Source organism: Pezoporus wallicus, unplaced genomic scaffold (assembly GCF_028554395.1).
Source record: "Pezoporus wallicus isolate ANWC-B61680 ecotype Strahan unplaced genomic scaffold, APGP_CSIRO_Pwel_v1 contig_3847, whole genome shotgun sequence".
Lineage (NCBI taxonomy): Eukaryota > Metazoa > Chordata > Aves > Psittaciformes > Psittacidae > Pezoporus > Pezoporus wallicus.
Genome location: NW_026639842.1, coordinates 3,670,602 through 3,683,090, shown reverse-complemented (window position 1 = coordinate 3,683,090; position 12,489 = coordinate 3,670,602). Strand labels below are relative to the sequence as shown.

Genomic DNA, 12,489 nt, shown 5'->3' with positions numbered 1-12,489 from the left:
ACTGTCATTTATGATACTTTTTAATCATAAAATCAGAGAATCATAGGAGAATTCAAGTTGGAAGGAGCTTTAGGACGTCTGTAGTGCAACCTCCTGCTCTAAGTAGTGTCAGAGAAGAAGTCAGACAAGGTTGCTCAGGACTAGTCATCTTCGAAGCCTCCAAGGATGGAGTGTCCACAGCCTCCTTGGGCGTCCTAAGTTATCCAAACACTTTCCAAAATAGGGAGAGAATACAGAAAATGTCATGAATGTTCCTCCACATACGGTATTTCCTTAGGATTGGCATATATTCATCCAATAAGAAACTTATATTTAAAAGATGGGGAGCTTTTGCTTTCATCTCTTTTCAAAGTTTGCAGAAAGTCTGGATTGAAATTGAATTAAAAGGGGTTAAATTAAGGTGGGCTTCAATTAGAAATATCAGAAAATTAGAAATTGGAGAAAGAAAGAAAATTGGTTATGGGGAGTTCTCTGCTCAGATTCGTTCTTCCAATCATACATCTGAAGCAGCATACTAGAACAAAATACATCAGCCTTTTGGTAAGTCAGTTATCCCCACATGAGGTGGAGTGGTCCCCTCCTACCTCTGGAACTTGTATCTCCAAGTACACAGTCATGGTGCATGATCAGGTTTGGGAACTCTGCAAGGAAATTCTCTTAACCTACTTCCTTTTCAGTGCTGATCTTATCACTCTAGTTTGTGACTGTGCACTGTGAACATTTCTTGAAGGTTGTAGGTTTTCTGTGTTCTTCTTTGGAACCATCCACATGCATTACTGCATTATGGCTTTTGAAAACCTTAGCTAAAACCTCATGAAAGGAAGGAAATGCTTTCACTCAGCCCACTTGATGTGATACATTGGAGGATATTAATTAAGAGGGAGAGGATGGGGATTTGTGAAAGAATTGTAAAGGAAGGTTAAGTACCAGCTAAATGAAAGAAGGCAGTAGATTATGATAAAGAGAAATATAAGGCTAATGGGAGATCAGCAGCAGGGTTCATTAGGAGCTGGCCTTGGGAATGACCTTACTTAGATTGCTCGCCAGCAGCCTGGGAACCCAAAGCTGGATGCAGCTAATGGAATTTGTTAAGGCCACAGAGCTGATAAGCATCATCAGAAGGCAGAGAGAAATACTGGAGAAGCTAGATGTCTTGGGGGACTGGAGTGGGAGAAATTAATAGTACAAAGACCAAAATTAGTCACAAGGTGGCTCAGGGCAAGAATTTGTCTTGTTTGCTTGAAGCTCAAGAGTTACAAATGCCTCAGAAGACCAGATGGGTGCCTGGCCATGCAGTACTGATCCCTGGATGTCTGAAAAATGCCTGCCAGCTGTGGTCATGGAAAAGGCACAGTTTTAGGATGGAACTGGGCAAGCAGCAGTTTTGTTGCATAAGAACCAGTTAAGAGACCTTCTGAAGCACGGGTAGAGTCCTGCTCATTTCTGTTTAGGAAGGAGGAACTAAATGTAAAATGACCGTATATTAAAGAATAAGATGAAAAGCAATTTTGTCTTACAAAAGGCAACTAAAATAGTCTAGTTCATCCTACTAGATGAGAGCTTTGGGGACACATGACTGCTGTAGCTGTAATGGGAATACTCATGATTAACAGAAAGAAGCTTGTTGAAACAATACCTAAAATGTGCAAATTGAGTGACAGCCAGTGTAGCTTCAAGGCAGCTCCTAACAGAAGAGCAAGACATGAGTGGGAATTAGCAAACACAGACTTATACTTACAGGGTGTTTGTCAATACTTTTATGATACACAACTACCTGAAGAAGCAAGGGAGGGTCTTCTCAGACCTGGAGTTCCCGTGTCCTTCTGTGGTTCAGTGGCCATAGGACAGCCAATCAGTGTCAGCCTAGCTTCCAGCACCGCTGTTTGTAGGTGCCTCTTAAAATCCCATACAATGGACTGAAGTCCTGATCATGCTAATTCACTCAAGCAACCTTTTGAAAAATGCATCAGACCTATTTTGTGTAGTATAATTAAGGACAAATCTCTTGCTCATTTGCCCTCTAGACTCTGCTATCTGAAACTGCCTTAGAACAACTAGATTTATTTCTGCTTTCCATAAAGTAAGCATGAAATTTATTACCAGTATCAGACAGGACAGAAACAAGCAGTACCATCGCTGTGGTTTGTGCACTCCTGCATACTGCCCCAGAACAAGGCAGTATTGATTATTTTCCCTTTTATTTCCTACCATTCCTGAGGGCTTTGTGTTCCCCTTTTCTGAGAGTTAGAGGTATTGCTGAATTTACCTAAAAGGCCAATGATGGCAAAATGGTGAATGCTTCTAATATGCTAAGACAGGCAAAGACTTGCCAGTGGCATAGTTAAAGACCTGTAGTTTAAAACATCTCAACAAAAGTGGTATTTTTAATCCTGAGTGAACAAAGCAAAGAGAGAGGATGGTCTAGTGCGAGGCATCTCTGCCCATGGCGGGGGGGGTTGGAACTAGATGATCTTAATTAAGGTCCTTTCCAAGCCAAACCATTCTGTGATTCTGTGATTTTGTAAGAGAAGTTACATTTGAGGAAGTAAAGATTAGATTAAAAACTTAAATGCCTTGGGGAGGGTGAATAGCAGCACAAATCTGTTTGATGTTTGTGTCAACAAGGTTGCCGAAGCAAACGGCACGAACATCTGTCTGTAGCATAGACCGGGAAATACTATAAATGGGAAAATATTTTAATCATAAGCAGTGGTTCACAGAACTGCCCATGTCTTTATTTATTAGGCTGATAATATCACCCCAACACATGAACTTTATGCAGCACGTATAAATAATTCATGGATTAGCAAATAAAGAGATCTGAAATCTGTACACAGAGATGGCTGTTGCCAATTATCTCACTTGGCCAGAGCCAGACCCTCTCAGCTCCCATTGCTTGCAGCTGCTCTTTTAAATCATTCATCAGTGCTTAAGAGATATGCTGGTGGCACTGGCGGAGAGTATTTGAATTTTCATTGTTTACACACTGTGAATTTAGCTTCTGGTCTGAAATTGTCTGCCACATTGAAGCCTTTGAGAATATGGAGGAGAAGAATAAGACAATTCCTCTTTTTTTCTTGGTTTTTTTCTGAATACTTAAGACCTTTTTCAAAATTTTACTTCAAATTCATTTTAGAAACGTTATTTTCAGTTTAAAGTTGCAACTGATATAATTCCCTATGATGTTTACATCATGTAGACATCAGGAATATTGAAGAATATTCTCTTAAAAGTATTACAAAGAAATGTCTGGTAAATGTTTTATTCAAAGTTGTGTGATTTTCCATTTTTATTCTGGAAAGCTACACCTTACCACCGAAATATCTAGAGTTGCTTCTTTCTGGTAGTGTTTAAGCATAATCCTCTTGGAAATAATAATGAAAGCTGCTTAAAAAATTAAAGACAAGCCACAGCCAATGCTTTTTCTTCTCAAAATACTAAGGCACTGAGTTTCTGTGCACTTTCATATCACAGTGATATATCTTCCATGATAAATTTGCCCATTTCATTATAGTGATATGGCTTAATTTACTTCTAGCATGTATAATGACAGTAATGTTTTTAAAGTCAGAGGCCTTATGATAAAGCCAGACCTTTAGCTGTATTTATTAGTTGAAAATCTCTCTGTGTCTATACACACAGAAGTTCTTCTGTCAGTAGTTTTGCTCCTTTCTCTTAAGCTAGAAATAAAGCAGCGGCATTAAAACTGCTGTGAAGTTACTGGAGTGAGTTGGTTCCATGCTGCACCCAAGGAGAGGGAAGTGGAGCCTGCAAGGCAGGTGAAGCAGTTCCAACTGACAGCACTTCAGCGCATCCTGTTGTGCTCCTTCCAGAGGGATGCAGAGAGGGATAAAGGGCTTACAAAGCCCATATGGTGCCAACCAGCATCCAAAATAGTTTTGGGAAAGTGGCAGGGAGCAGCAGTGCCAGGTCCCAGGCCTAAGGGTGTGTCACGGTCCTGCATGTAACTACCCCTGTGCAGCTGGGGTAGAGGGAAGAAATCCAACAGCAGCAGCAGCATCCTTTCATCACGCAGGACTGTGGCCTGCCTGTGATTTTGTGAACAGGCACCCAAGCTACAGGGTATGTTCTGGGTCTCTTACCTTTTCATATCAGAGTTGTGGTCAATGGCTCCATGTCCAGCTGGAGACCAGTAACAAGCGGTGTCCCTCAAGGACTGGTGTTAGGACCGATCTTGTTCAACATCTTTGTCACTGACATGGACAGTGGGATTGAGTGCGCCCTCAGCAAGTTTGCCAATGACACCAAGCTGTGTGGTTTGGCTGATAACGCTGGAGGGAAGGAATGCCATCCAGAGGGACCTTGACACGCTTGTGAGGTGGGCTGATGCCGACCTGATGGAGTTTAACCATGACAAGTGCAAGGTCCTACACCTGGGTCGGAGCAATCCCAGGCACAGCTCCAGGTTGGGCAGAGAAGAGATTCAGAGCAGCCCTGCGGAGAAGGACTTGGGGGTGTTGGTCGATAAGAAAATGAGTATGAGCCCGCTTCAGTGTGCCCTCACAGCCCAGAAAGCCAATTGTATCCTGGGCTGCATCAAAAGGAATGTGACCAGCAGGTCGAAGGAGGTGATCCTGCCCCTCTACTCTGCTCTTGTGAGATCTCACTTGGAGTATTGTGTGCAGTTCTGGTGTCCTCAGCATAAAAAGCACATGGAGCTGTTGGAACAAGTCCAGAGGAGGGCCACGAGGATGATCAGGGAACTAGAGCACCTCCTGTATGAAGATAGGCTGAGAAAGTTGGGGCTGTTCAGCCTGGAGAAGAGAAGGCTGCGTGGAGACCTCATAGCAGCCTTCCAGTATCTGAAGGGGGCCTATAGGGATGCTGGAGAGGGACTCTTCTTTAGAGACTGTAGTGATAGGACAATGGGTAATGGGTTAAAACTTAAACAGGGGAAGTTTAGATTGGATATAAGGAAAAAGTTCTTTACTGTGAGGGTGGTGAGGCACTGGAATAGGTTGCCCAGGGAGGTTGTGAATACTCCATCCCTGGCAGTGTTTAAGGCCAGGTTGGACAGAGCCTTGGGTGACATCGTTTAGCGTGGGGTGTCCCTGCCCATGGCAGGAGGATTGGAACTAGATGATCTTAAGGTCCTTTCCAACCCTAACTATTCTATGATCAGGGACAAAGCAGCTCAGTGTCTACTTTACTTTCTTAAGTGGAGCCTTTTGTGGTTTGCTGTGCAAGGAGCACAAGCAAATGCTTACATCCAGCCTGACCTGATGCTCATATGTACTCAGGACCTCTGTAAGCAAGAGGCAGAGTATTTGCAAAGTTTCCAAGGGGGACGGATAGTCACAGGCGCTCATCAGCGCTGATTAAAGAACAGAAGCAGCAGAATGTGCCAGGGCTCAGGAGTCCCAATCAAAGCCTGTTTGGAAGGGCTCTGGAGGGAGGGGACACAGAGCAGAGGATGTCCTCACTCTGCTTCTGTCAGCTCCCAGCAGTTCATTGAACAAATTAGGTTTCACTCTCAGATCCGCAAATGACAGTGGATGGCATTTACCAGATGGCATGTGTAATGGGACTGTCACACCGTTACAGGCTTAAAAATAAAGTATGGAAGGCAGTTAATGAATATACACTCCCTAATTTCAAGACTTTCTTTCTGCCCCTGTCAGGCACTAGACACTGAACTTCTGAGTGTTGAAAGAGTTTTGATGCGTGTGTATTAAAAGCCGTAGTCTGGCATATAACTAGGTTGTTTTACTTTAAATATTGGTATTGAAATAAGCAATTTATGTTGTTCCTAAAAAAGTGACTTTTCTTCTTAATGCAGACTTTCAGCCTGCTCACAAGTGAAATGCATTGTTTAACTGAATGTTATCATTGAGAATATTTAAGAGTAATCTTTATCGCAAACCTGATGATTCTGTTCTGTAGATTTCTGTCTTTACTATTTTTCTTCATTTGTTGAAAATAAAAACTGAGCAACTCAAAACTGTAATTTTTTATGGATGCTGCTAACACATTTTTAAATATTTTTATTTGACATTACCTCAAACTGAATATTTTTGTATGGTACTTCACTTTAAAATGCTGATTTGGGGAGATAACAGTGAGGTGGTAAGAGACTAAAGAAACACAATATATAATATATGGAATTTTCTGAACTACATACTTGCTTTTTTCTTTATTTAGTAGTTTCTCACAGGTTTTCCAGTGCCAACACAGAAAGGCAAAACAAATTAGAAAATAAAAGGATTATATGCATTGCATCCCTTTCTTTTTGTTAAGCATTTTTGTGTTAATTAGAGGACTGCTGTGGCTCTGATTGAAGTCATTTGGGAGGATTCCTTTTATTTTCAGTGATGATTTTATCATGCTCATGTTTATTAGGTTTGTTGGATTTCCATCAGACTGACTTCTGGGACTAAAGGGAAAAAGCAGGGAAGATTTATAAATAAATACAGTCTGCATATCAATGTATATTGGTAGTGGAAAGGTAAATTCAGTTAAATCCTGATGAGTAAAACGTGGTTTTCCTCTGTGCATCATATACCCACTTAGCTGCGTTCTAAGAAAATGGTGCAAACAAAGAAATCAGATTGTTAGTGAAGCAAATTCTCAATTACTAGGAAACAAAAGTCAGGCTTAATTATAAATAAAACCTTCTTCTTCCTCTTCTCTGTATAGGTAGGGTCTACATTAAACACTCTGCATTGTATGTGATGAGATGTGGTTTCTTGACAGCTCAGAGAAACCACTGGCACAATCATATGACCCTAAAGTTTTTCTTGCTCTCAAGAACTTACTTCTCTTACTGAATCGGTATGGATAGCTCACAGTAACCGTTTTCGTGGCCATTTTGTGTGCCCACTGTCAATTACAGCATTTCAGGGGCTTTTTCTCAGCCAGCTCTGCAGAAAATGCTGGGGCACAGGACTAGTGATCACACAGAATTTGTTTGTAGGTTGCAGGACTAAAGACATCTTAAAGGGGCTTGAATCTCAGTCAGTATCAAGCCTTTTTAAGCTGCCTTTATTTTGAGGCTTAAAAACTGTTAGGTTGTTTGATATTAAATGTAGCTCGATGACAGCTTTCCCCTGAATGCTAGCAGCATGACACCAGATTGTTGGAGCCCAAGAAAGTAGGAATCATGGTTTCAAATAACTTTTCCTCCATGGGCCTTTCATACAGACAGTTCTAAACTTTGCTATCCACACCAGCTGCACACCCTCATAACATGGTAAGTTTGAACTGAAAATACAGTATATACAAGAGATGTCCTGCCATGAAGCCTGGTGAGGCTCCACCTCAAATACTGTGTTCAGGTTTGGGTCACTCACTAGAAGAAAGACATTTTGGTTCTGGAGCGGGTCCAGGGAAAAGCAGTGAAGCTGGTGAAGGGTCTGAAGCACAACTGCTGTGAGGAGTGGCTGAGGGAACTGGGGTTGTTTAGCCTGCAGAAAAGGAGGCTCAGGGGAGACCTAATTACTCTCTAGAACTGCCTGAAAGGAGGTTGTAGGGAGGTGGATGTCAGTCTCTTCTCCCAAGTAACAAGCAATAAAATAAGAGCAAATGGCCTCAAGTTGCACAAAAGGAGGTCTAGATTAGGTATTAGGAAAAATTTCTTCACCAAAATGGTTGTCAAGCATTGGAACAGGCTGCCCAGGGAAATGGTTGGGTTGCGATCCCTGGAGGTATCTAAAAGATGTGCAGATGTGGCACTTAGGGACACGGTTTAGTGGTGGACGAGGCAGTGTTAAGTTTATGGGTGATCTTGAGGGTCTTTTTCAACCTAAACAATTCTATAAGTCTATGATTCTATGATCTATGATCTTCACCCACACACAGCATGGGAGCGCTCTGGCCCTGCTGTTAGAAGCTCAACTGGTCATGCAGATGATCTTTCCTCAGCTGCTCATGCTTGCTGCTGTTGCATCATATTGCATTATGGGGAAAGGGAAGAAAAGTAAGATACCACTGTCTTTGAGCCTAAGAATTAACCATTTCATCATTGCAGTGCTTCTTCCACCTTCCTGAGCAGTATTGTCAAATTCATTGGAAAAACTACAAACAGGTATGGTAATAACATGCGAGTGGCTGTAATGTGTCAGACTGAAGCTCATCTTGGCCCAGAGTCCTGTCTCCAAATCAGAAAATTATAATTGAAAACCAGAAAGAAAGAAGCTGATAACTACAAAATGAACCTAATCTCATGTACCATCCTGTGTTTCTATCAATCAGCCACTTGGTGATTTTCTGAATAAAAAACTGAATCCACACCACTGTGCTAAGGACTATAGCATCCTACAGCATGCTGTACTGAAGACTATAGCATCGTGTGGTAAAGACCGTAGCATCCTAAACACCTTAGTATCTTATGGCAATGAGTTCTGTGGTTCACTCATGCACATTGCATAATAATGATAATCCTCTTTGTATAATGCAGACTGATTTCAATACCCAAATGCTGCTTTTTAAGACAGCATTTTAGAGACAAACTGATGTTAATTAATTAAAAAAAAAAGAAAAAGCAACAAATCCTTACGCAAAACCCAAAACATTTGCAAAACACCAACAGTTATCCAAAGTATACAAAATGTAAAGGCTTTGCTGTGATGTTAGGGTGTCATTAGAATAATTTTTAAAGCAAGTGATTTAATTGTGTTTGTGCTAATTATAATGTTTACAAATTAGGGAAAGATGCATTTAGTGGTCTGTTGGGAAAGGGCTTTGAAATCTCATATGTCTTCGAGTCTACAGTACTGTCATTTATTCATAGACTCTTTATAATACCAGGGTGATTTGCTTTTTAGATTACTCTTGCATGGAAAACGAGTCTCAGGAGTCTTCAGCTCTATGAAAGTCAAAACCAGGTTCATGTGTATCTGTGTGTGCCTCGATAGAAATTTAACCGAGTCCTTTTCTTCTTCTTTTCAAGGTCCCCGTGTACCGATGGTGACTGTTCACAACACAGCCGATGCACAGAGTAAGGATGGGCTTCAGCTTTGCAATTCTTCAGGGAAAAGTAGCCAGGCAGTTCAGTGAGATATAGCTGCTCTTTGGTAAACTTACAGTAGCAGGGAGCCCAGACTATGCCTAAATGCAAGGCTTCTGCATATCAAAGGCAGCTGCAGATCTGTTGTGCTGCCATCGCAACAGCTTGCTCTTTGGGGTACAAACCCAGTTTTTTTGGTAATGTTTGTTATCAGCTTTCTCAAAAGAATAAGCACTTCTTGTTAGTCTTTCACAAATTCTGGCTTATGTCCCAGTCAAAAATAGGAAATACTGAGTTTAATCTACGGTTTTAATAAAATCACTCTGATACGGATTACCAGGTTGAGAGAGGTAGCAGAGAGGAGTGAGTCCCACAAGTTGTACCCCTTCCTGGTTTCCTGATCTGCTCATGGGGATTGTAGCACTTACTGTTTGATAAGGCTTTCTGATGCTGATGATTCACATCTACATCAGTGTGAAGCTAGAATTATTCCAAATATACAGGTTTCATCCCTCAAAATCTTTGACACTGGCTGTAGCCATTACCAGACTCCCTTTAGAGTCTAGAGAGCCATGAAGCTTCCGGGGTTCCTCTGTCACACCTATAGAAGTACAAATTATCCAAAAAGAGCAATTTTTTTATCCCAAGTCAGCATGGCAGGGAGCCTCAGATAGATAGCCATTCTCTGTCCCTTCTATACAGGGATCTTAAACCAAGACTCTTTCATGAGTCTCTGGAGACTTCATAATAGAGTGTGGGACTGAGTCTCACGTGATATCAAGATTCATGTGCTCCCATCATTTTAGTGGAAAGCCCTTATCTTCCATTTTAATGTAGAGCTTAGCCCAGCCCTAACCTGCAGTTAGGGACTCCAGGCACTGCTGTGATTCAAATGATAAAGAGCACTTTTATTCTAGCTGCTTTGTACATCGGTATCAGTTTATGGCAGGTATCAGTTTCACTTAACTGGATTTACAACAACTCGCTGCTGTTGCCTCTGCAAAGCAGCAGAGCAAAGTAGGGAATTTGGCTCTTAAAAGGTTTCTGGGAAATGCTGAGCTGCTTCATTTCCCACTAAAGGTGAGAAATGTCAAAGGAAAACTCCTGTGGCACCAGAGCACATAAGAAAAAAATGCAACTCCCTCTCGCGTCATACAGTTCCTGGGTGTACCCTGTTTTCTCAGTTTCTGTTGGCAACTTGCATTTCAAGCCCTTACCCAACCTAGAAAAGTTTGCTTGTAAGCAAGATGTGCAGAATGAAACCCCAAATTCTGATTATGTTTTTTGGTTTTTTTTATCAAATTTAAAATCAGATTTGTGGCATTTTGTATCCTTTGCCATTAGAATACAAATGCTCAGTAGTGTTCCATCTAGCGTCAACAGTGTCCAATATTGTTAGAGCTATATTGTGCATTTAACTCTAATTTATCTTTCCATCTTTTCCATACTTCTTTCCAATTAAAATGTTCCTTTGCAGAGGAAGGCATGCTTAAAATTTAGCAGCAACCTGGGACAAGTTAGGTTAAAGCATTATACTGCTACACGACTGTCCTTTGACATCTTTGCTGCCAAGCAAAGCAGCACAACGTGATCTGGCCCATGGCTTAGGCCATCTGTGATCATCTTGCTTATGATGGTGGCCATGAGATAAACATTTAATTTCTTCATAACTGTCTTTCTTCACAGGTCTAAAATTTCCAAATAAAAGTGCCATGATGGAGCTGAGTGATTTTGCTGTCCAGAGGAAGGCTCTTGCTGCAGAGCCAGGGTTACTTCTGCTGGCAGTAGTGGGATTCATGTGCAGCTCCATGTGCTGGTCTGATCCCTCATGAAACTACTTCTGCTATAAATATGCAAAAGTTGGCATTGTAGCTATTCCAATCTAAAAAAGAATACGAGAATTACTTCTTTAAGTAATACTGACAGAAAATTACAGGGTTTTCAGTCCTTCTGAACCAGTGACCATTCAGTTTCTGCACAAGGGTCTCACCTGCTCGTCCTCCCAGCAGTGCCCTCACCAAGCACACCTCCAGAGCAGCCCTGGTGATGCCCACAAGGCTCTTCATCCCACAGAGGGTGTTGCCACAGGACCAAGAGAGCTCCTTAGCTCTGACCTGCAGCTCCAAAGTCACTCTCTTTTTTTCCCCTTAAACACAATACCTTAATTTTACCATAGACATGGAGACGGCTGGCTGGCTATAACAGCATGTACAGCATAGAGCCCTCATGAGCTGTTTTATAGCCTCCTGTATAGTTTTGTAAAATACTTTTAGGTGAATAAAATGAGAGTTACTGTAAAACAGAAACAGCAAATGAAGGGCTTCAAAAAGGAACATAAACCACACCAAGACCAGTTCTATTTTGATAGATATACATGCATAGCATTTATTACATAGAGAACTCCATCTAGTCATGCACAGAACACATTCCCTGCAGAAATTCATGATTTTTGGCATACAGTTAGCATTTCCCCTGCTTCCTTTTTTCCCCCCTTCATTCTTTCTCTTTTGAATAAAGGGCAACTGACAGTTGCATGTTACTGAATTTGCTCATTTAATATGAGCCCATTGCCCTACAAAGGGAGTTTGCCTCTGTATGCTGTAATAATCTGATAATAGTGAGTTGCACTGAATATTATAGCGTGCTTACATTTAATTAAGCAATGACCATTTGTACACCACAGACTCAAGCTCCCTGTGGTCCAAGAGCAGAAAAGAAAGTCCTTTAGGAGATATGCCAATCTTTTTTATTTTCTCCACAGTCTTCCTGGCTTTCTGTGAATGCAATTATATGAACAAATAAAACAGCTTGACTAAATTCCCCTACGTGGCAAGCCCCTTTCTGCTGATAAAGCTACTTGTGTGTGCCATAATTAAATGAGAATCTTAATATTTAACTAAATGTAATAGGCTGTTGATTTGGCACTTCTGTGGGGGTTGTGGTTTCAATAGAGATGAGCTTGGCTTCTCAGAAGCAGAGTGAATAGTCATTGAACCAATATCCTTTTGCTGAAAGGTCTGTGAAATGTATTAACTGGGAAGGGCATGTTTTTGTGCTGTGCCTGCCTATTCAGCAGAGATGGGCAATGAGCGCATGATAATCAGGTACTGTAAGTATGATCTGAGGAGCCTGGGTTACCCATCTGTTTATCAGTATGTCTCAAAATGTTACAGACAATGAAACACAGAATTTAGTACAAAACTTCAAACCTTCCTTGGGTTCACATGGCAGAGATAATGGCCTCTTTCAAACCCAGCCTGATTGCTCCAAAACCTGATATTGCAGGTTTGTATGTATGGTCTTTGTCCACTCCTCTCTCCATGGTGTTCCTTCGCATGGATTTTCTCTTGTGTAGCAGCACAGCCATGTCCTGAAACTCTCCATAGTTTCTTCCCTTTTCCCAATTGTTGTGTGCAAAACTCGGGCACAGACTTGAGGATATCTGGCTTTGCATGGCAGTTAAATGTCTGAGTGGGACCCGTAGTAGTGTCTCAACAAAGAAGGTCAGATTCCCATCTGCTGTA

General features: G+C 41.5%; 1 protein-coding gene across 5 annotated transcripts in view; it reads left to right on the top strand.

The window, feature by feature from the left end:
• Positions 1 to 12,489, top strand: part of DPP6 (dipeptidyl peptidase like 6) — a 564,650-nt gene that overhangs the window by 538,654 nt on the left and 13,507 nt on the right. For all 5 annotated transcript variants that reach the window (XM_057416431.1, XM_057416433.1, XM_057416430.1 and 2 more), the window contains exon 17: positions 8,909 to 8,956. In XM_057416431.1, the coding sequence (XP_057272414.1) occupies positions 8,909 to 8,956 (48 nt within the window). The remainder of the gene's footprint in view (positions 1 to 8,908; positions 8,957 to 12,489) is intronic.